The 24148-nt window shown below is 35.9% G+C and overlaps 1 protein-coding gene across 2 annotated transcripts in view; it reads right to left on the bottom strand.

Moving 5' to 3' along the window:
* Positions 1 to 5922: 5922 nt before the first annotated feature.
* The window catches only part of ZNF280C (zinc finger protein 280C), a 55918-nt gene continuing 37692 nt past the window's right edge, over positions 5923 to 24148 (bottom strand). For both annotated transcript variants that reach the window (XM_057719218.1, XM_057719219.1), the window contains exons 14-20: positions 23483 to 23614; positions 16680 to 16993; positions 16072 to 16212; positions 10716 to 10778; positions 8124 to 8242; positions 7675 to 7711; positions 5923 to 7549 (exon numbers count right to left, since the gene is read on the bottom strand). In XM_057719218.1, coding sequence (XP_057575201.1) covers positions 7534 to 7549; positions 7675 to 7711; positions 8124 to 8242; positions 10716 to 10778; positions 16072 to 16212; positions 16680 to 16993; positions 23483 to 23614 — 822 coding nt within the window. In that variant the 3' untranslated portion in view covers positions 5923 to 7533. The remainder of the gene's footprint in view (positions 7550 to 7674; positions 7712 to 8123; positions 8243 to 10715; positions 10779 to 16071; positions 16213 to 16679; positions 16994 to 23482; positions 23615 to 24148) is intronic.

Genomic DNA, 24148 nt, shown 5'->3' with positions numbered 1-24148 from the left:
AAATAAAATCAGGAAGGGTAGTAGTAGACTAACAATAATAGTAACAATGATGACTTACTTATACTCCTGGCTGCCAATCATCATTCTAAGTGCTATATACACGAATTAATTCGTTTAATTCACTCAACCCTATGTATAGGTGCTGTAATTTGCATTTGACAGATGAGGACATTGAAGCACAGAGCCCAAAGTAAAATATCTAGCTGTTGGCCGGGCAGGAACTCCAAACTAGATAGTCTGCTGCAGGCCCTGGGCTCTTAGCCACCCCGCCAAACCGCCTCTTTAAGGTACAAGGGATGCTTTACTGTGGACTTTGGGATCGAAGCTCATCATCTTACTATCAAGGAAAATCTCTTGAAGCTGTTTAAGCAGGAAGTAAACTTTACAGAGTAAGAAACTCCTTAATAGATAAAAATCGGCTGAAAATAGTAATAGTTTCAAGGAAAGTAGGCAAGTGGGTAGATTTGATAAGCTAAGGGTGAGTTACAGAGAGAAGTTAGATAATAATTACGTGTATAAGAGTGTGAAGCTTCTTGAGTTTGAAACAATGTAAAGTGACCATATCTTTCAACACAAATTATCGGTCTGTTCCAGTTAGGTATTTCTTATACTTTACGACCACAATCATGAGCACACAATTTTTTTTTTCCTGATATAATTTCCAAAACTATGAAAATGGATATTGCTAGTCTCCAGTTTCATACTCCATCTTTTTTTTTTCCTTTTTTTTTTTTGATTTTTTATTTATTTATTATTTTTTTGGGGGTACACCAAGTTCAATCATCTGTTTTTATACACATATCCCCGTATTCCCTCCCTTCCTTGACTCCCCCCGCCCCCGAGTCCCCCCCACCCTCCCCGACATACTCCATCTTACAAGTGATTCATGAACATGAATGAAATGTCTAGGAGTTCACCTTAGTCAACACTCTCACCCAACTATTTTTTATTTCCCAGTTCAGAAAATCTGACTAATGATTATTCTAGGTCAGCATTCTCCACACTATATCTTATGGAGATGAATGTTTAGAAGTTATTAATTATTGGAGGTGAAATTCCAGGGTCAAATTTTTTTTTAGAGAACCATAGACCACATGTAGCATGAAAAATCCCACAATAAAGAATCTATTTAACTGTAACCCAGCATCTCCTAAATTTGACCATGGCACTTTTATTCTGCAGGTCATTTACAAATTATGGGCAACAGCTCTAAACCTAGATTCCTTTTTTTACAGAAACAGAAGAGTATTAACCTTTTACAAGAGTACATGTAGAGAGTTAACTATGACTAAGGGTAAATGGGGGATTTCATTTTCTCAGTGTAGAAAAACTACCTGTTTCTGCTATTGGGGAGAGTGGATGTAGCATTCTGAATTCACTTTCTTCTAAGAACAAATTTTAAGGAGGTTTAAGTATAACAAAAATACAATAATAAAATCTAAGAACTCCAGAATAAGTTAGTACTCACATTTTACAGATAGGGCATCTGAGGTCAAGGATACTGCCACTTCTCTGGTGTTCTTCTCACATCACTAGCCATGCCTCAGTCTCCTCTGCTGAATCTTTCTCATCTCTCTAACTGCTTATTGTTGGAATGCCCCGGGGCTTTATCTGTGGACCTTGTCCATTCTCTACCTCTACTTTATCCCTTGGAAATCTCATACAGTCTTGTGACTTAAAAAAAAATTTCAATGTTATTGACAGCCTGGACATCTCCCTTAAATTCCGTGCTCACACATGAGAATGTTCATGACACCCCCACTTGGATATCTAATAGGCATCTCAAATTCAAACATGTCACAAATCAAAGTCCTCATCTTCCCTTCCACATCTGCTCCTCTTTTAGTTTTCTCCATCTCAGTTAGTATCAACATCATCTTCCCAGTTGCTAAGGTTAATGACCATGCTGTCTCCCACAACACTTTTTCTTTCACACCTCACATCCAAACTATCAACAAATTCTGTTGGCTCAACTTCCACGATATAGCCCCAATTGAACCACTTATAAACCTACACTCTTCCCATCCTAATCCAAACCCCTGTTATCACCCACCTGGATTATTACAATTAGCTTCCTAGCTGATCTCCCTGATTCTGCCCTTGGTCCCCTGCGTCTTATTCTCAAGTCAGCAGCTAGAGTGATCCTGTTGACTGTACTTAAGAATTTCTGTTTTTCACTGAGGTATAAAACACTCCTGTATTTATCTGGAGAGGGTATAGAGAAAAGGGAACCCTCCTACACTGTTGATGCAAATGTAAATTGGTGCAGCCAGTATGGAGGTTCCTTAAAAAACTAAAAATAGAGTAACCATATGATCCAGCAATCCCAAGACATGGAAGCAACCTAAGTGTTTACTGACACATGAATGGATAAAGAAGATGTGGGACACACACACACACAATGGGATACTACTCAGCCATAAAAAAGAATGAAATAATGTCATTTGCAGCAACATAGATGGACCCAGAGATTATCATACTAAGTGAAGCAAGCCAAAAAGAGAAAGACAAATATCATATAACATATGTGGAATCTAAAAAATGATACAAATGAACTTATTTATAAAACAGAAGTAGACTCACAGACATAGAAAACAAATTCTGGTTACCAAAAGGGAAAGGGGGGAGGGATGAGTTTGGAATTTGAGATTAACAGATACACACTACTATAAATAATATAAACAACAAGGATTTATTGTATAGCACAGGGAACTATATTCAATATCTTGTAATAACGTATAATGGAAAAGAATATGAAAAAGAATATATATGTATAACTGAATCACTTTGCTGCACACCCAAAACATTGTAAATCAACTATAGTTCAATAAAAAATAAAAATTGGAAAACAAAACAAAAACATTCCTTTGTTCAAAATCCACTAATGGCTTCCTTTCCCAGAATAAAAGTCAAATCTTCACAATTACCTGTAAGGCCCTATATTACATGGTCCACATCACCTCTCAGGCCCCATCTCCTAGTACTGACCCCCCTTCCCCCCAACTCTACTCCAGCCCCATTAGTCTTGTTACTGTTTCTTGAGCCAGGCATGATCCTACTTCAGGGCCCTTCTTTTTCTTCCTCTCATCATTATGCTAGCTGTAGATTTTTATTAGGTTTAGGTTAGGTTAAGGAGGTTTCATTCATATTCCTAGCTTGCTAATGTTTTTTTTTTAAAGAAGATTCACATACCATAGAATTAACCATTCTAAGGTGAACAATTCAGTGGCATTTAATACATTCACAATGTTGTGCAACCACCATCTCTATCTAGTTCCTAAACACTGTCATCACCCTGAAAAGAAAACTCTGTACCCATTAAGCAGTCGCTGCCCACTTCCTCCTCCCCATAGCCCCCGGCAAACACAATCTGCTTTCTGTCTCTATGGATTCGCCTCCTCTGTATAGTCCATATAAATGTAATTATACATTATGTGACCTTCTATGATTTTTTTTCACTTAGCACCATGTATTTGAGGTCCATCCACATTGCAGCATTATCATTACTTCACTCCTTTTGATGGCTAGATAGTAGTCCATTTTATGAATATACTACAACTTATTTATCTCTCCATTTGTGACTTTTGGCCTGTTTCCTTCTTTTGGCTATTGTGAATAGTGATATGAATATCCCTGTACAAGTATCTGAGTCGTGCTTTCAAATCTTTTGGATATATACCTAGGAGTGGAATTGCTGGGTCGTATGGTAATTTTGTTTAACTTTTTGAGCAACTCACGAACTGTTTTTCACGGTGGCTGAACCATTTTGCATTACCATCAGCAACGAATGAGGATTCCACTTTCTCCTTCAGGGCTTTCGCCTTTGCTATTCTCTTTGGAATGCTCTTCTGATAGATACCCAAGGGGCTCATTTCCTCACCTCCAGGTCTTTAACTCTATTGTCATCCTGTCATGGAGGCCTATTCGGACCACCAAATTTAAAGTTGCAACCTCCCAACTACTGATCAATACTCATCATCCTCCTTCCGTACTTAATTTTTCTCAAGAGTATTGATCATCATCTAACATACCATATACTTTTCTTACTTTCTATTGTCTGTCTTCCAACACTGAAAAATAAGCTCCACAGGGGCAGAGATTTCAGTCTGTTTTACCAGCACCTAGAATAGTGTCAGGAAAGAAAGTGCTCAATAAATATTTGCTAAACAAATAAATGAGGCCCAAAGAGGTGTTTTGGCAAAGTTTGACAAAACGGAGTAAGAAACTAAGTCTTTGTAGTTCAGAGGTTATTTTTCTAATAATGGTGATGGATTGAAACTGAGCCAATCACACCTTTTATTCAGCTGTAACTAAGAAGCATGCATGCATGAGATGGCTATTTCTTTTTTTTCTTCCTGGAACAGGGATCGAACCTGTGTCCCCTGCATTGGCAGGCAGATTCTTAACCACGGAGAGGGCTATTTCTGAATCAGGTGAAAGAACTATTTAGAATAGCCTGAAAATAAAGGGATCAGACTGTCAAGCTAAACCTCATTAGCACCAATTAAAACTCAACTAACTGCCTGTAATAAGCAAGCTTAGTACTGACTGAGATGTTTTATTTAAATGAAGTAAAAAAATGACACTGCAGGACACAGAACTTTAAGAGCATTATACTTTAAGAAAATGAACCTAATATATACTGTAAGAAATAGAATCCTACAGAAGAACCCAAAGGTGAACCCCTGCCTAAAATATTGCTATAGCAAGAATGTGGTTTATCATATTTGTGAACTATGACAGAGGCAGAGAAAATATCTGTATATAAAAAGAGAACCTATGTTAAAACCACAAATGAGTTATTTCTGGGCAAAAGTTTAAAACGGTGTAATTAATGTTGATGAATTATTCACTTGAAAGTGGTTAAAATGGTAAATTTTGTTATAGATTTTTACCACAGTTTTTGACAAGTAAAAAAAAAATGGGTAGAAAGATGGTAAATGAAAAAACATCTTAGAGACAGATATGGAAATATAGATGAGAATATCACCAAGTCCACTACTAAGAAACAAACAACTTTTGGAAATTTTGGAAAATCATTTACAGCAGAAATCAGTCTGGAAAATTAAAACTAATAAATTCAACTCTTTTGATTATAAGTTACAAGGAGTAGAGTACATAACAAGTGGTCGTTGGAATTGGCTTTCAATATGTCTCTGCTATAGGCTGAATATATTGTGTCCCCCTCCTCCCAGCCAAATCCATATGTGGAAACCTAATCCCCAATGTGATGGTATTTGGAGGTGGGGCATCATTAGGTGAGTAGGTCATGAGTGTGGAGCCCTCATGAATGAGATTAATGCCCTTGTAAAAGAGACCACAGAGAACTCTCTTGCCCTTTCCACCATGTGAGGACACAGCAAGAAGACGACGGTCTATGAACCAGGAAGTTGGCCCTCAACAGACACTGAATCTGCCAGCACCTTGATCATGGACTTCCAGCCTTCAGAACAATGAGAAATAAATTTCCATTGTTTATAAGCCACCCAGTCTATGGTATTCTGTTATAGAAGCCCAAACGGACTAAGTTTCAAAGTACAATTCAAGAAGTTCTAATGTTAAGAGGGAAACAAACCACTCATGATTGAGTCAAACAGCTTCTGAGCCTGCCCACCTTCATGGTTATTAAGATTACAAAGGGACTCTTGCCAGCCTTTAAATTTCTAAAAATTAGTAAAGTATACATAGTAAGCTTTTAACTGTGCTGAAGGAAAAACTACAAGATGGATTCAATAGATGAAGGTCTCAGTTTGTAGGCCAAGTAATCAGGCTTCCATGTAAGAAGCAAAGCAACGCTCCTACTTGTATGACAAAATCCACAGCTTTTATGCGAAGTTATTCATTAGAAAATAATTCTAGAGGCACTTTCACAATACAAATTTTATTAAAAAAATAAGTAATAACATCAAAACTGTTCAGCAAATCTATATTCAATATAACCAAAATAAACAAACACAAAATTAAAAAAAATATACATCTATATATATATGGGCAAGAAACAAGTGCATTTTTTGGTCCCAATATTTTCTGAATATATTATCTTTATCCAAAGGAATTACATTAATGGCTAAGAAGATATTATGTATTAGATGTACAGAAATGTAAGTTTAGAACTTGTTTTAAGGTCTGTAGGAAGTGTTTTTTGCCAATTCTTTATGTCTTTGAACTTACAATCACTAAGATAATGTTAATGATAGTCCCAAGATAGACAGAGGATGTAATAATGTCTAATGGTCTGAACAATTACCAAATTAAGAAGCTACCAATAGGTAGCTACATGAAATCTGTGGAGAATTCTAAAGATTTTTTTGGAGTTATTAACGAAAGAAAACAAACACAAAACAAGTTTTAAAGAGAAGAAATAAAAAGAGGACATAACAAAATGGACATTAATAAACTTGGTGAAGACAACATAAAAATAAGATAACAAAATTAAATAAGACTTAAAAAAATAAAAAATTGAATATTAGTATTGCTGAAAACTCCTAAGGTTTAATACTGGATAAAACTTTAAATGACAGTAAAAACAACTAATTTCGGAACTGTAATTTTAGAAATTTGTTTTCCAAGAACAAGAAAGTAAACTTGGTTCCCTACACAACCAGTTTTTATACTCCTTGGACTGCATGCATGCTAGAGGAAGATTAAAGGGCAGCAGCCAAAATGATTAAACTTCAACTTGGATGTTGAAGCATTGATCTGATGGGCTTTTCTTGGTCAGAATCGACCCATAAGCTTAAGATCAAGAACCAAAGCCCCCAGTGGGAAGTTGTGCTCAATTTGGTGGGCCTTGAGGTCATCTCTGGCCAAATTAGCATCAGTCTTATGGGAGGCCAGTCATGAAGGTAGGGACTCTCCCTAAGATCTGATTTGTTAAGGCCACAACCTAGAGGAGGTCTCACAGTCAAATAATTCACATTCCTTGGAAAGAGAGAACAGGCATCAGTTGTGTCCATCGAAGGGGGACACTGACCAGGAGTACCCTGGACTTTATTTGAAATTTCTGTGTTGCTTCTGCATCTGAAAAATATGAAAAATAGAACAATGACAGACAAGGAATGAGGAAGAAGACAGCTATCTGACCTAAAAATGTAAGACATAAGAAATTAACTAAGAAGTCAGACAAAACAGACAAAAAAAGATGAACAGTCACATCCTTTGGAATGCAATATTCTGAAAGCAAGTATAGCAGAGAAAAACACAAATTATTTTAAGCAAAGCAAGAAAAGACCATAGCAACAAAAGTTATTTTTGAAGAGAGCCAACTGGAGAAAAAAGCATATGTTAGGATATGTTAACCTGACACAAAGATAAGGTGGAATAAGACTCTAGTGCCATCTGAAAGCTGAAAAGAGCTGAATAATGAGAACTAGTGTCATGAACTTGGCTGTTTAACCGCCTTCGTATGAGAAAACACTTCAGAATTTTGAACTTAGGAAACTGCCTTTGTGTAAGAAAACACTTCAGAACTTTGAACTTAGGAAATTCCAACTTGTCTTGCACCAGGTTGCACGAGCTCCATAGAGCAGGAATCTATGTCAACAAGCCGCTTTAAAAACAAAAACAAAAACAAAATACTTTAATATTTTTCATTTCTATTAGTGATACATTTAAAAAATGCAACAGTGCTAAAATCCGTCAAAGAAAAATGCACAAAATGAATATTAAACTTACGCAGAAGTGGGTTCAGAAGCTGAGGTACTTTCAGGAACTGAAATTAGAAGAGTTTTACATTTAAAATAGAATATATGAGGAATGAAAAGGGGAAAGGGGGGAAAGGGATAAATTAGGAGTTTGGGATTAGCAGATACAAACTACTGTATATAAAATAGATAAACAAGGTCCTACTGTATAGCACAGGGAACTATATTCAACATGTAATAAACTATAATGGAAAAGAATCTAAAAAAGAATCTATATATATGTGTATAACTGAATCACTTTGCTGTACACCAGAGACTAACACAACATTGTAAATCAACTATAGTTTAATAAAAAAAATTTTTTAAAGACTACATGAGGAAAGAAACTATCATTTTAATACATAAGAGCTGTATTGTGGCTGATCAAAAATACTGGAATAAATATCAGAAATCCAAAGTAACACAATTATATATACATACCATTCTCTATTACAACTTGGCAAGTATGAGTTTTACGTTGACTTAAGTGTTTAGCCATACGATCTAAACCAGAAGAATCAGTTAGGAAATCACATTTAAGGCACACTAGAGTAATGCCCCTATGAAAAAAAAAGAAGACAGAAAGAAAAGGTTTTTATCTTTTATGAAAATCCATATACAAGTTCAATCCTTATTTTTTCATGTAATAACTTGATTTGTTTTTTATGTGTCATGACCAACACTTCCAAATTTTGTTATATAAGCCCGATATATATATGAAATGGTATAACCATGTCTCTAGAAAGTGGCATAGCCATGTCTAAATTATGCTAACATTTAGTGCTCTATAAGCTGCTCCCTCTCCTGCAGGTTTCTAAAAGATATGAGTGAAGATAACTAAAGCCCAGTTGTGACTCCACTAACAACCTGTATAACTTGTGCAAGGCACAATCTTTCCATGTCTTTGCCCATCTGCAAAGCAAGGCTACACTATTCATCCATTCAATATACATTTGCTGAGAACCTTCTTTACATACTCTGTACTACTAGGTCTTATGGATACAAGAGTGAACAGAAAAGGATACACTCTGTGAAGCCTACAATCCAATGTCCTATTTAAGTGAGGATAAAATCACAGAAGAAATGCGGTCTTAAAAATATATCATGTAAACATAAATAAATAATAAATAAATCATATAATGTAATTATTGTTATCAGCTTATTAACAAAGCATAAATATATCTTTGCAGTTCGTTTTAAATTTAAATACTTTAAAATTAAGTATTTCACTCTATAGGAATAAAAACCAGTAGCATATCTTACACTGACTTCTCCCCTGCAGCTTTACTCTTAACAGCCTGTTGTGTATTTACACCTACGTGTCACACTGGCACATCGAAAATGATCTTCATAAAACTAAAGTCATGTACTTTCCTCCCTATCCCTGAAAAATCACTCCTCCTGACTGGTCTCCCTTATGATGCCATGTCCCTGACACAAACGCTCAAAACTGTAGTTATTTCTGACTCTTTCTCCTTAAGACAGTGACTATTTGAAAAATTTTATAATATTAACAATTTACTGAGCACTTCCTCTGTGCAGGCTGAGGGTTTTAGACATATCATCTCATCTATATTGTATAACAACCCAAGGAGTTAGGTGCTATAATTATAACTTTTTTATACAGGACAGTTTCAGGTTTAGTAATTTACCAAGGTTAGGACCAGATCTGAAACTGAGCCTTTTGATTCCAGAGCCCATATTCTTAAACGTGACATGATACTACCTCACCACCTTAGCCCAGGTTATCTTATTAAATCAGTCTTAACTACTGCAATAGTCTTAACCAGTCTATGTGCCTCAGGTAGCTATAATTCACCTTCTATACCCCTCCAAATTTATCTTCCTTCGCTACCCTTGATTCTATACGAAACACCAATGGTTTTCCCAACATCCTTAAATTAAAATTAAGTCCAAATTCCCTAGCATTTTTCAAGGATTCCACAATCTGGATCTAAGCTCAAAACTATTCCCCTAGACTCCGAACTTAATACTATGTTATACGAAATTCATGCTCCATCCAAACCATACTACTTGTCATTCATGGTGTATGTCTTCTGCTTTTTTCCTTTCTGCATTTTTTACTCATGCTATTTTTTCCAGCTAAAATGCCCCTGTGCCTCTTATAAGTAGAAACCTCTCTTTCTTTTGAAATCAATAACTCTCACTGCATTTATTACGGACCTCCTTGTATTAATTTCTGTAGTTATTTATGTTCACACCTTCTCATAAATTGTACATGGGATATCAAGGAAAGCCTCACTCATTGTAGTAGAAACCTAAGAGAGGCCACAGAGCTAGCTACTCATGCAGCTATCTGGGGAAGAGGAAATGAGGCAGAAGGGATAATAAATACAAAGATTTTGAGACACAGCATCCCTTCTTCTACTTTTCCACTAACCCAAAGTATCAAAACAAGTATTGGCTAAACTTAAGTCTATGTCTTTGCCTGCTGCTACAAAGATATTTGAACTGGTATTTCAAATAGTAATGACAACATGAACAAAATAATTAAACAAAGGAAAATGGAGTGAAAAGGAATTAGAAGAATGTGAAAAAAATGGTGCTTGTGGATTCTGAGCTAAGTGTGTGTGGTATAACCAAAATTAATCATCAGTGCCTTTAGAAATGTTCACAATTCCTCTGAACAGTAAACAAGTTGCGTACTTCTATTTCAAAAATAAAAAATCCCAAGAATTATGAAGGCTATATATTGATCACAACCAAAGTAGTGTTAGTCACTTTACTAGGTATCTTAAGTCTTTTAAATATTCAAATATTGCTGGAGAGCCTTATTTTTTAATTTTATAATGCAAATTCATGAAAATTTCACCTTAATGCCTGACATCACTGAAACAAAGTTTAGCTATAGAGCATATAGGCAATCCCCTTTTTGATCTAAGGATATAATGAACAGAACTCTATTATGTCCAGTAGCAATCATTTCATTTTCCGAACTAGGCACTTCAGCATCAGGTTAAAAAATTACTATAATTTTTCAGCAGAGAGAATAAAAAAAGATCAATTAGTTACCTGAGAGTTCCAGAATGCTTCTTAAAAATACAAAATCGTTTAGCTGGCTGGTTGCTATGAGAGCTGGAGAGACAAGAGACAAATGAGATTTTTATTATACAATAAGTCATTAGTTACTTTTATGGCCATTTTTCAAACCTATGCTTAGTTTCTTAGTTTTGAATAAAAGACCATGATTTAAATTCTGAAATTCTATTAGCATCTCTGTTTAATTCAAAATTTTCATCTTATATTTCATTTTCCTGTGTATTTTCTAACATATTTCCCTGAGAATAATCTTAAAAGATCATACCTCACCATTATAAATAAAACTCTAGAGTTAAAAATGCAAAGAACATCATATTAATTTTTTTCAACTATTAAGAATTGAGAACAATTTAAAAGGTATTTGCTAATAATGTATTTTGCTATAATATAAATTGTTATGCATAATAATTATTTATTACTGTCTAATCTTAATATTTTCTAATCTTAATATATTTAGCATGGGGGAAGAATCTGAATGATCCTGGAAGTAAATGTTTCTTGGGCTAAATGACATTACTTAACATTAGTAAAATGAAACATTTAAAGAATCTTTTGCAATTACTAGGAGAGCTTTTAAAGAATGCAAATTAAAGAAAGCAGAGCTCATGAGTTAAAACAATACTTCCTCTATGCACAGAACAGAAAACCACTAACCAAATTCTGCAGCCAATGCTAATAGCTTTTATACCCCCCTTTAAACTGATAAGGAAAGCTTTCCTATATTAGAAAGTCAGGCAGAATTAGCCCGGATTAGCACAGCACAGTATTACTCAAAGTGTGGTCCACAGACCAGCAGCAGCTGCATCACCTGGGAGCTTATTAGGACTACAAAGTCTCAGCTCCCACTCCAGACTTACTGAATTAATCTCTAGTGGTGAAGCCCAGAAATCAGTTTCAACAAGTTTTTCAGATGATTCTTACACAAGCTAAAGTTTGAAAAGTACTAGCCCTAGCTTGCACTGACAGACCCAAACCAGACAACGCATCAAGCCAACGGTTACCCTTAGACACACGGTAACTATCAGCAGCATACCGTGTATACATGGGAAAAGAATGGCTACCTACAATCCCAAGAAAAATTCCTTAGAATAGGTGCCATGGTGAATACAAAGAACTGCTCTCTCAAATAGGTAAGACAGACACATATTTAATATGAGGCAGAATGGCCTAGCAAAGGATTCAAAGAAATGACTGATTCCTATGAGTGGCTGTGGTGATCAGATACTTCACAGAAGGTAAAATGAGAGAGCAGAAGAGAGGCATTCCAAAGATTAACAAAGAATAAGGAAAAATCACTTTAGATATTGAATATGGGACAAACTATACATTGGAGAAGATTAATTAATTTGGGGGGCTTCACTTTTGTATGGTTACAGAGTTGGTATGGGCTGAAAATAAGGGTACTCAACCTCTGAGAAAAATGAAGCTTCTGTATGTAGAGAGCTTAATCCTATGATAAAAGTCCACACTGGGTCAGAGTCAGGGTATCCAATTAAGGGGGAGGTACTTGAGGCAACCAGGGAAGCAAGGCATCAATGAACTAGGGGAAATACAAAGAGACTTACAAAGCCCTTAAAAGAGTAGAAGTGGGGCTTCCTAGGTGGCGCAGTGGTTAAGAATCTGCCTGCCTAATGCAGGGGACACAGGTTCGATCCCTGCTCCAGGAAGATCCCACATGCCACGGAGCAACTAAGCCCGTGTGCCAACAAAACAAAAAAACAGAATGCCAGCATAACTTATGAGGAATGAAATTGAGCCAGATAAATTAAAAAAAAAGAGTAGAAGTGGAAGATTTCAGTTCTAACAATTTCAGTTGCTAACAATGAGGAAGCAATCAGTGTGTGTGATGACTATGCAGTGCAGGGTTGGAGCTAACTGGAAATTAGAAAAAGGTTATGAAGGAAGCCTGGGTTCAATTGGGAATATTTTGGGATAGAATGGGGTTAGAGGTCTTACAAGATAGTTGAGGAGCCTATGGAAAATGGCAGAGGAGAAGACAGAACGATCCATGGGTTTAAGAAACACCAAAGATAATTTCCAATTTAATCTCCTGTAAATTAGGGGCAGAATTAAAGCCCTATTGTGGCAGCCATGTATTTGGCACAGAATAAGAGACCAGCATTCTCCCTAGCAGTATACTGACAGAAAGGTTGGAACAACCGAGGTATGGGTACAGAACCATTGCAGTAGCTGTGACGCAGAGTGGTAAATTTTAGAAGGTGGACTTTTAGGAAGCCATGATGAATGGTGGCAGATCAAGAGAACTCCACAGGTTTCAGAAACTTAAAGTGTATTATTTCCAGGTGATGCTCCACATTTATGCAAATAATGCATTGAGACAGACTGAGCTTAAACGGTACTGGGGTGATAACAGTTTGGATCCTAGACAGACAAAAATGTTTGACTTACTTGTGTCCTAATGCCAGTGAGTTAAAGGTGAAAATATCAAATAGAGATGAAGAGTTGGATCTCAGGAAAACTCGGCATTGAAATTGGGGGATTTACAGTTGAAAGGTAGAAGAGAAAACTCTGAGAGTGGTTAAAGTACCAAGAAAAGAAACGTAAAGAGGCAAGAAGAGCTGAAGAAAGAAAAGGTAATGAAATAGAGGAGTAGCAAAGAAGAAAAAAAATGGTGGCAATAGCTTAAGAGAAGTTGAGAAGAGTTTCAAAAGTGAGTCATCAAAAGTAACAAATATTCTAACGAAGTCATGGAGGAGTAAGAATGAAAAGCAGTGAGTACATTTAGTGATTAGGGCATGACTAATAACCTTTAAAGGGGTAGCATGAACTGATAGATGGGAGTGATGTTTAAATTACAAATGGTAAAGAAATGACAAATAAGATAGTAAAGAATACTCTTTACAAATGTTGACAGTAAAAGGAAGACAAGAAAATACGCAAAGTAAAGGCAAATCTTCCTCATCCTAAAAAAAAAAATACCTGAAAATACTTTAGGCAGAAGGAATATAGCAGAGATAAAAAGATGAAATGAGCGTGCATAAGATTATGGAGGAAATGGAGGAGATGAAGGCCAGGATTAACTTTATAAAAGTGGACATGTCTTTCTCTGAGATTAATGTCTGGATGAAGGGAAAAAAACCTTGAGGTAGAAAAAGGTCAACCTTGGGAAAAATGAAAAGGATGACCTCTGAAGTAATTAGTAGGCAAGGTTAACAACTGAGAGACTAGAATAAAATCTGAAGTTACTGAAAAGGATTTAAACAGATGTTGTAGATAAAAACAGAGGTATTTTTAAAAAGACAGGACCACATTAAAGTTAAAGATTGGGCTTCCTAGGTGGCGCAATGGTTGAGAATCCGCCTGCCAATGCAGGGGACACGGGTTTGATCCCTGCTCCAGGAAGACCCCACATGCCGCGGAGCAACTAAGCCCATGCGCCACAACTATTGAGCTGGCACTTTAGAGCCCGTGAGCCACAACTATTGAGCCCATGTGCTGCAACTACTGAAGCCCATTTGCCTAGAGCCCGTGCTCTGCAGCAAGAGAAGCCACAGCAATGAGGAGCCCACGCACCACAACGAAGAGTAGCCCCCACTCACTGCAACTAAAAAGAAAGCCCGCGCACAGCAAAAAAGACCCAACACAGCCAATAAAATAAATAAATAAAATTTATAAAAAAAATAATAAAGTTAAAGATCATGCACTCACAGCTGACTGAATCAAGCACAGTTTGGCAGTCTAGAATTGAACACAGAGAAAGATTAAAAAAAGGTAAGAGAGTCAAGGATAGCAAGGTTGAGCATGACTAAAGATGTAATGAATTCTAGAACAAAAACCAAAGCAACATTCAAAACAGATGACCTTGAGGGTGAAGTTGACTGTATGATTGGATTGGTGATGCTGGACTGGAAAGAGGGGTCAAGACTGAAAGTCCTGGGGTAATGAGATTTCAAAATGAATGAATATTATATATGATGAGGTAAAATTGGATGATGGTAAAGAAGTGGGTACAACACCTGAGAGGTGGATGTGAAGTGCTGGCATTAAAGAAGTCAAGGCAGCATGATGTCAGGCTGATCACCAGGCGGAAAAAAACTGAGAGCTAAGTGCTGAAGGCGTTAAAAAATGCGGGCAAAACCTTGAAAGTGATAGCTAACTATGACCATAAAGTAACATAGAGCTCTTGTTATAATTTGCAAGAAAACCATTTTTAGTGGTTATACCTTATTTGACTGAAAATAAATTTAAATAATCAACTTAGCATATTTATATCTGAATAATTTTTGTCTATTTAAAAAAATTCATCCTGGAGGGATAAAGTACTAACGAGGTTCAAATGAAAGTAATATGGGCTTTGAAGTCTTTCTCTAGCAATAGAGTACATGGTGGGTGCTCAAATAATGTAAATACAATTGATACATGAAAAGGAATTCCAACAGTAGCATCATGACTGGAATAGCCCTGTAGTCTCTCATTTCACATTCATCAAATGAATGCAAAGATGGATCGCTTGAAAGACAAATGGACAGACAGATGGATGAGAGAGAGGGAGAGGCAGAGGGGAGGATGAGAGAGAGAGCGAGAGCGTGAGAGAGTGAGCATGTGAGCACCGATGATGCTTTTAGCATCTTTGACAAAGCTGAAGTCTCTAAAAGTGACCGCTTTGAAGTGGATAACACTCACGTGGTTACATGTATTTATTTGATAAATATTTTGGAAACACTTAAAAATTTATGGGGACTTCCCTGGTGGCACAGTGGTTAAGAATCCGCCTGCAAGGGGACACAGGTTCAAGCCCTGGTCCAGGAAGATCCCACATGCTGCAGAGCAACTAAGCCTGTGTGCCACAACTACTGAGCCTGCACTCTAGAGCACATGAGCCACAACTACTGAAGCCCATGCGCCTAGAGCCTGCGCTCTGCAACAAGAGAAGCAACTGCAATGAGAAGCCTGCCCACCACAGCGAAGAGTAGCTCCCACTCACCGCAACTAGAGAAAGCCTGTACGCAGCAATGAAGACCCAACACAGCCAAAACAAAACAAAACAAAACAAAAAACAAAACAAAACAAGAAGCCAAGAAAAGAAAGAAAAAAAAAAGAAAAAAAAAATTATGGACTACGTTTTGAAAGGCTTAGAAAAATAACTTTCCTAACAAACCTATTTTAATTTCATTAGTCTAACTGTTCTTAAAATTTTTGTTCCACTAATTTCATGAGTTACTATGCTAGGAAACAGTTTTGGGTAATATCCTAGAAGTTCCCTGTTGCTAGATCTTTTTATATCCTTGATGTGACAAACTGGCTTTGTTTTAAAAAACCAAGTATGTTGAATGGCAGTTTTGACTGGCAGTATACATGTTTAACTCACCTCAGCATATGATTTACAAAGGCTCTGCTACAGTTAGTTTTGTATCTGCAAAAATTACAGTGGATAAATATCGAAAAGTGGCTTGCAAAATCTTTTATTCTGGAATGACATTCAATGCACTTGTGAACTCCCCGAGGACACCTTATGGAGACAGAAAAAAATGAGAAAAATATATTGTAAAACAAAAAAAATAAGGTAAAGCCTTATTAATGTTTTATTAATTGAAGCCAAGGTGTTTAAATTAAATCTTTAAATAGAGACTTATACTTTGAAAATTTGCTTTGAAACAATAAGCTAGAATAAGTTAAAAAGTCTAATACCAGTTAATGTTTCCTTGGAATAAAAAGGATCATGTTAACCAATTACACTATCACAAGATATAAGCACAAAATATAAGATTAGTGTAAAAGATGACAATTATACAATAAATACAGTAATTCAAGTTCAGCAGTTATAAAAAGTACCTTTTTATTGTCTTCTTGGCTTTTATGCCAGATAAGTGATTATCGTGTAAATGTACATATCTAGTGATATGGTAAGCTGTATTAAAATAACCTTTAGTATTTAATATTAAATTAGGACTGTAGGTCAGGAATAAAAGATATTACCTTAAGTTCTTCAAAGCTATGCTGATTCTACTCTTCCTGTTACGTCGTCTCCTTTGCTTGTAAGAGGTTCTTGCTCTGTATTTAGGTGCACTTCTGCCTTGGTTATAACTTGTACTAGGTTTACATGCAGTGGATGTAGTTGCATAAAGCATTCTTGTCTTAGATTTACTTGCATTATCTTTTACAGGCATTTTATAAGTTGTACTTTTAGAATCTGGAGGTGAGACCTGAAGAGAAGAAGTGCTTGGAGTACACCTGGAAGATGTAGCTAATGGTCTTAAATGAACAGGTCCAGGTGAAGCTCGAATAGTAATCTGTAAAAATGAAGGCAATATATATTTTTAGAAAATTAATCATCATGTTAATATTAAAAAGATCACACATTATGCAAGCCATAATTGGCTTTTGACAAGGGTGCCAAAACAATTCAGTGAGGGAAACAATAGTCTTATCAACAAATGATCCTACCTATGGGATGCAGCAAAAGCAGTTCTAAGGGGGAAGTTTATAGCAATACAGTCCTACCTTAAGAAACAAGAAAATGATCGAATAAACAACCTAACCTTACACCTAAAACAACCAGAGAAAGAAGAACAAAGAAACCCTAAAGTGAGCAGAAGAAAAGAAATCATAAAGATCAGAGCAGAAATAAATGAAAAAGAAAGGAAAGAAACCATAAGAAAAATAAATAAAACTAAAAGCTGGTTCTTTGAGAAGATTAACAAAATTGATAAACCATTAGCCAGACTCATCAAGAAAAAAAGGGAGAAGATGCAAATCAACAGAATTAGAAATGAAAAAGGAGAAGTAACAACAGACACCTCAGAAATACAAAACATCATGAGAGACTACTACAAGCAACTATATGCCAATCAATTGGATAACCTGGAAGAAATGGATACATTCTTAGAAAAATACAATCTTCCAAGACTGAACCAGGAAGAAATAGAAACCATGAACAGACCAATCACAAGTACGGAAATTGAGGCAGTGATTAAAAATCTCCCAACACACAAAAGCCCAGGACCAGATGGGTTCACAGGCGAATTCTATCAAACATTTCGAGAAGAGTTAACACCTATCCTTCTCAAACTCTTCCAAAATATTGCAGAAGGCGGAGCACTCCCAAACTCATTCTACGAGGCTACCATCACCTTGATACCAAAACCAGGCAAAGATGTCACAAAAAAAGAAAACTATAGACCAATATCACTGATGAATATAGATGCAAAAATCCTCAACAAAATACTAGCTAACAGACTGCAACAGCGCATTAAAAAAATCATACACCATGATCAAGTGGGGTTTATCCCTGAGATGCAAGGATTCTTCAATATACGCAAATCAATCAATGTGATACATCATATCAACAAATTGAAGGATAAAAACCATATGATCATTTCAATAGATGCAGAAAAAGCTTTTGACAAAGTTCAACATCCATTTATGATAAAAGCTCTCCAGAAAATGGGCATAGAAGGAAATTACCTCAACATCATAAAAGCCATATATGCAAAACCAAAAGCCAACATTGTTCTCAATGGAGAAAAACTGGAAGAATTCCCCCTAAAAACAGGAACAAGACAAGGGTGTCCACTCTCACCACTATTATTCAACATAGTTTTGGAAGTTTTAGCCACAGCAATCAGAGAAGAAAAAGAAATAAAAGGAATCCAAATTGGAAAAGAAGAAGTAAAATTGTCACTCTTTGCAGATGACATGATATTATATATAGAAAACCCTAAAGACTCTACCAGAAAACTGCTAGCACTCATTGATGAGTTTAGTAAAGTAGCAGGATACAAAATTAATGCACAGAAATCCCTTGCATTCCTATACACTAACAACGGAAGAGCAGAAAGAGAAATTAAGGAAACTCTCCCATTCACCATTGCAACCAAAAGAATAAAATACCTAGGAATAAACCTGCCTAAGGAGGCAAAAGATCTGTATGCAGAAAACTTTAAGACATTGATGAAAGAAATCAAAGACGACACAAACAGATGGAGGGACATACCATGTTCCTGGATTGAAAGAATCAACATCGTGAAAATGTCTGTACTACCCAAAGCAATTTACAGATTCAATGCAATCCCGATCAAATTACCAATGGCATTTTTCACAGAACTAGAGCAAGAAATCTTACGATTTGTATGGAAACGCAAAAGACCCCGAATAGCCAAAGCAATCTTGAGAAGGAAAAATGGAGTTGGTGGAATCAGGCTTCCTGACTTCAAACTATACTACAAGGCCATAGTGATCAAGACAGTATGGTACTGGCACAAAAATAGAAAGGAAGATCAATGGAATAGAATAGAGAACTCAGAAGTAAGCCCAAACACATATGGGCACCTTATCTTTGACAAAGGAGGCACGAATATACAATGGAAAAAAGACAGCCTCTTCCATAAGTGGTGCTGGGAGAACTGGGCAGCAACATGCAAAAGAATGAAATTAGAACACTTCCTAACACCATACACAAAAGTAAACTCCAAATGGATTAAAGACCTACATGTAAGGCCAGACACTATCAAACTCCTAGAGGAAAACATAGGCAGAACACTATATGACATCCATCAAAGCGCCATCCTTTTTGACCCACCTCCTAGAATAATGGAAATAAAATCAAGAATAAATGAATGGGACCTCATGAAACTTAAAAGCTTTTGCACAGCAAAAGAAACCATAAACAAGACTAAAAGGCAACCCTCAGAGTGGGAAAAAATAATTGCCTATGAAACAACGGACAAAGGATTAACCTCCAAAATATACAAGCAGCTCATGAAGCTTAATACCAAAAAAGCAAATAACCCAATCCACAAATGGGCAGAAGACCTAAACAGACATTTCTCCAAAGAAGACATACAGATGGCCAACAAACACATGAAAAGATGCTCCACATCACTAATCATCAGAGAAATGCAAGTCAAAGCCACAATGAGGTATCACCTCACACCAGTCAGAATGGCCATCATCACAAAGTCTGGAAACAACAAATGTTGGAGAGGGTGTGGAGAAAAAGGAACTCTCCTGCACTGTTGGTGGGACTGTAAATTGGTACAGCCACTATGGAAAACAATTTGGAGGTTCCTTAAAAAACTACAAATAGAACTACCATATGATCCAGTAATCCCACTACTGGGCATATACCCAAAGAAAACCATAATCCCAAAAGAAACTTGTACCATAATGTTTATTGCAGCACTATTTACAATAGCCAGGACATGGAAGCAACCGAAATGCCCATCAACAAATGAATGGATACAGAAGATGTGGCATATATATACAATGGAATATTACTCAGCTATAAAAAGGGATGAGATGGAGCTATATGTAATGAGGTGGATAGACCTGGAGTCTGTCATACAGAGTGAAGTAAGTCAGAAAGAGAAGGACAAATATTGTATGCTAACTCACATATACGGAATCTAAAAATGGTACTGTTGGACTCAGTGACCAGAACAAGGATGCAGATACAGAGAATGGACTGGAGAACTCGAGGTATGGGAGGGGGCGGGGGGTGAAGGGGAAACTGAGACGAAGCGAGAGAGTAACACAGACATATATATACTACCAACTGTAAAATAGTCAGTGGGAAGTTGTTGTATAACAAAGGGAGTCCAACTCGAGGATGGAAGATGCCTTTGAGGACTGGGGCGGGGAGGGTGGGGGGGGCTTGGGGGGGGGGGGCGTCAAGGAAGGGAGGGAAGATGGGGATATGTGTATAAAAACGGATGATTGAACCTGGTGTACCCCCCCAAAAAATAAATAAATAAATAAATAAATATCAAAAAAAAAAAAAAAACAAATGATCCTGGGACAACTGGATATCTACATGCAAAAGAATGAATTTGGACCCCTACCTCATACTACACACAAAAATTAACTCAAAATGTATCAAAGACCAGATTGTAAGAGCTAAAACTATAAAACTCTTAGAAAAAAACACAGGAGTAAACGTCATGACCTTGGGTTAGGCAATGATTTCTTAAATATGATACTGAAAGCACAAGCAATCAAAGAAAATAGATAAATGGACTTCATAAAAATTAAAACTTTTGTGCTTCAAAGTGGAAAGGTAACCACAGAATGAGAGAAAATATCTGCAAACCATATATCTAATAAGAGACTTGTATACAGAATATATAAAGAACTCCTACAACTCAAAAAAAGACAAATAACCTAATTAATAAATGGTCAAATGATCTAAGTAGGCATTTCTTCAAAGAAGATATACACATGAAATAAGCACATGAAAAGATGCTCAACGTCATTAGTCATTAAGAAAATGCAAATCAAAACTCCAGTAATGTATCATTTCAGACCAACTAAATGGTTATAATGAAAAAGGTAGCAACACGTGTTGACAGGATGTGGAGAAATTGCAGCCCTCATATATTGCTGGCGGGAATGTACAATGGTGCCGTAGCTTTGGAAAACAGTTTGGCAGTTCTTCAAAATGTTAAACATAAGAGTTATTATATATAATCTTAGGTGTTACACTCCTAGCAATTGCATTCAAGAGAAATGTACACACAATAACTTGTATGTGAATTTTCATGACAGCCTTATTCATAAAGCCACAAAGTGGAAACAACCCAAATGCTCATCAACTGATGAGCGAATAAATAAAATATGGTATATCCATACAATGGAATAATATTCAGCCATAAAAAAGAATAAAGTACAGATACACAAGTACTAATATAGCCTTAAAAAGGAATGAAGTACTGATACAAGCTACAGTATGGATGAACCTCAGAAACATTATGCTAAGCAAAAGAAACCAGTCATAAAAGACCACATATTGTATGATTCCATTTGTATGAAATGTCCAGAATAGGAAAACCCATAGGGATGGAAAATACATTAAAGTCTGTCTGTTGCTGGTGGAGGGGAAATTGGGAGTTACTGCTAATGGATATGGGGTCTCTTTAGAGGGTGATAAAATAAATCGTAAAATATTTTCAAATAAATTGTAGTGATGTTTTCACAACTCTGATGCTAAAAACCACTGAATTGTATACTTTAAATGGGTGAATCGTATGATATATGAATTATATGTCAATAAAGCTGTTAACAAAAAAAATCACTGCAATACAAAAAGTTAAACATCAAAGTATAAACTACAATCAGATAAGTCTTCCATTTAGTCTAAATGGTCATACCAATTAAATGAAATTTACCTCAATATTTATTTACTGTTGTAATACTAGTTTTGTATTGATAGCATTTATATGTTAACACAGATACTAATGGGTCAAAGGAGCACATTCCGTGGCTATTTTATGCTCTGATATAACTAAATAGCTTTTGTAAATATAGAGGTCAAAATTTAAATCTCAAATCCTGAAATAGCTCTGGAAAGGCCTGCATTATTCTTTGGTAACTATAAAACAGATTTCCAGAATCACTATGTTACACCTGAAACTTATATAATATTGTACATCAACTATACCACAATTAAACAACAACAATGCACCCCCCCCCCAATAAAAAACACCGGATCTCCAGTAAAAGTGACCTGCTCTCTCTGAGGGTTCACTGGGCAGGATTTATGGTTCCAAAGGTTATTGTGGAGGTTACATCAATTCATCATACAGCATGGAGAGTTTAATAATATTCAAAATTTTCTTGGCGCTAACAAAATTTATCATTTAGTATTCAGAAAAAGAAATGTTCAATTATACCCATCGGTTAATAATGAAAAACAGTCGCCTATATGTTTGGTATCATACAAAAAGAACTGAACTAGAAGTCAAAAGACCTGAGGTTAAATTTCAATACTACCTCTTACTAGCCATGTGATTTTGAGTAAGTAACTTACCCTCTCTAAGCCTCCTCATCTGTAATATGGGAATAATACCTGCCTTCTCTACCTCATTGGTTTGTTACAGGGATTAAATAATAGAATGTATGAAAAAGCACCCTGAAAGCTTGATCCTGAAGTGCTAACAAGACATTTAGTATCATTTATTAATATTATAATATAATATACTAATTATTACTATTATTATTAATAAGGGAAGATATGAGAGACGATTGCACTGCTTTTATTAGTATTCTGCGTGTCTTGTTCCAGCACAGAATGAATGGACTACACGGAAGGATACGGGATAGCTTCTCTCCCTCTAGAGCTTCAGAGCATTGCTTTACATTATTTTAATGAACTCAAATAGCAGACGTATTCACATTCAAAGGTTAGTACTCAAAGCCAAATATAAATGTTTGGGAATTATTTCACTTTGGATTATGCATCCTTCCATTGGAGCAAATAGTCAAAAGCTGACTTTACATAAAAGAAAACAGATGTACATAAGGTAAACAGGGAAAATGAAATGTGTAGTCAGATATGTGTTTGCTCACTCAATTTGCTTCTCTAAGAGTAGACTTAGTAGTACCAGCTTGAACAAACTATGGCATTCAAGGCATTATGACAGATGTCGGAGACACAAAGATAAATTAAACATGATTCCTCACCAGCTGAAGCTGACGTACATGCTGCCAACTAGAAAAGCTCAAAAACCGGCTATAGGATATTGAAATAACACAGTGACTCAGCCAACAGTTAATATAGTTGCACTCACTACAAAGGAACATGCTCCAACATAGCACATTTCAATCAACTCAAAAAACAATGGATAGAAAATTTTCTTTCCAAGCATAAGAATGATAAAACCTAAAATTAAAATTTTAATGGCAACCAGAAGTCAATTTTCAATATTATATTGAATAGATAAAAACAGGCAGGGGTTTATTTCTATTACCATACAATGCTAAAATACAACATATTTAAAACTCACTTTTGTACCAGGAGGCAATCCTTGTAGCTCTTTAGGCTTTATAAATGTCCGATGCTGGATCTTGTGATCCATTTTCTCCTTGCAGGTCAAAAACTGCAGTCTGCATTTTGTGCAACGATGAACTCCTTTCTTCTGTTTGCAATAAATATTAGAAATAATATTAGAAACAATAATATCTACCACCACAAATCCCGAGGCCTGAAATTGCTCTTAATTCTAATAGCTAAAGAATTTTAAAACCAGAATTTTACCACATCCTATCATAAATAATTCCAAAGTTTTTCATTTTTTAAAAGTACTTCTTGCATTAGTATTTGGGTTTCAAAACTATCTGTAATCATACAGGCAATCAATATGGTAATTATATCAATTAGATTATAATGGGACAAGTACTACACTATTTGTGGTGTGAGTCCATTTAATTATTAATTTGAAGTATAAACTAGTTGAACATATACCATGAAAATGAGCTATGTTATATTTTTATTCTTGGAAAGATCAAATAATTTTTGTTATTTCCATTTGTTTCACAAGTTGGTAAAATAAACTGAACTTTCTAAAACCAAACAAATTTAACCAGACACTCCCAGGAAAGTTATGTTATAGAAATGGTTGTGTAATTCAGTGTTTGTCCAACAGAACTTTAAACAGTGATGATAATGTTCT

The sequence above is a fragment of the Hippopotamus amphibius genome, chromosome X (assembly GCF_030028045.1).
Source record: "Hippopotamus amphibius kiboko isolate mHipAmp2 chromosome X, mHipAmp2.hap2, whole genome shotgun sequence".
Lineage (NCBI taxonomy): Eukaryota > Metazoa > Chordata > Mammalia > Artiodactyla > Hippopotamidae > Hippopotamus > Hippopotamus amphibius.
Note: the sequence above shows the minus strand (reverse complement) of the source record. Positions and strands in the feature narration are given on the sequence as shown.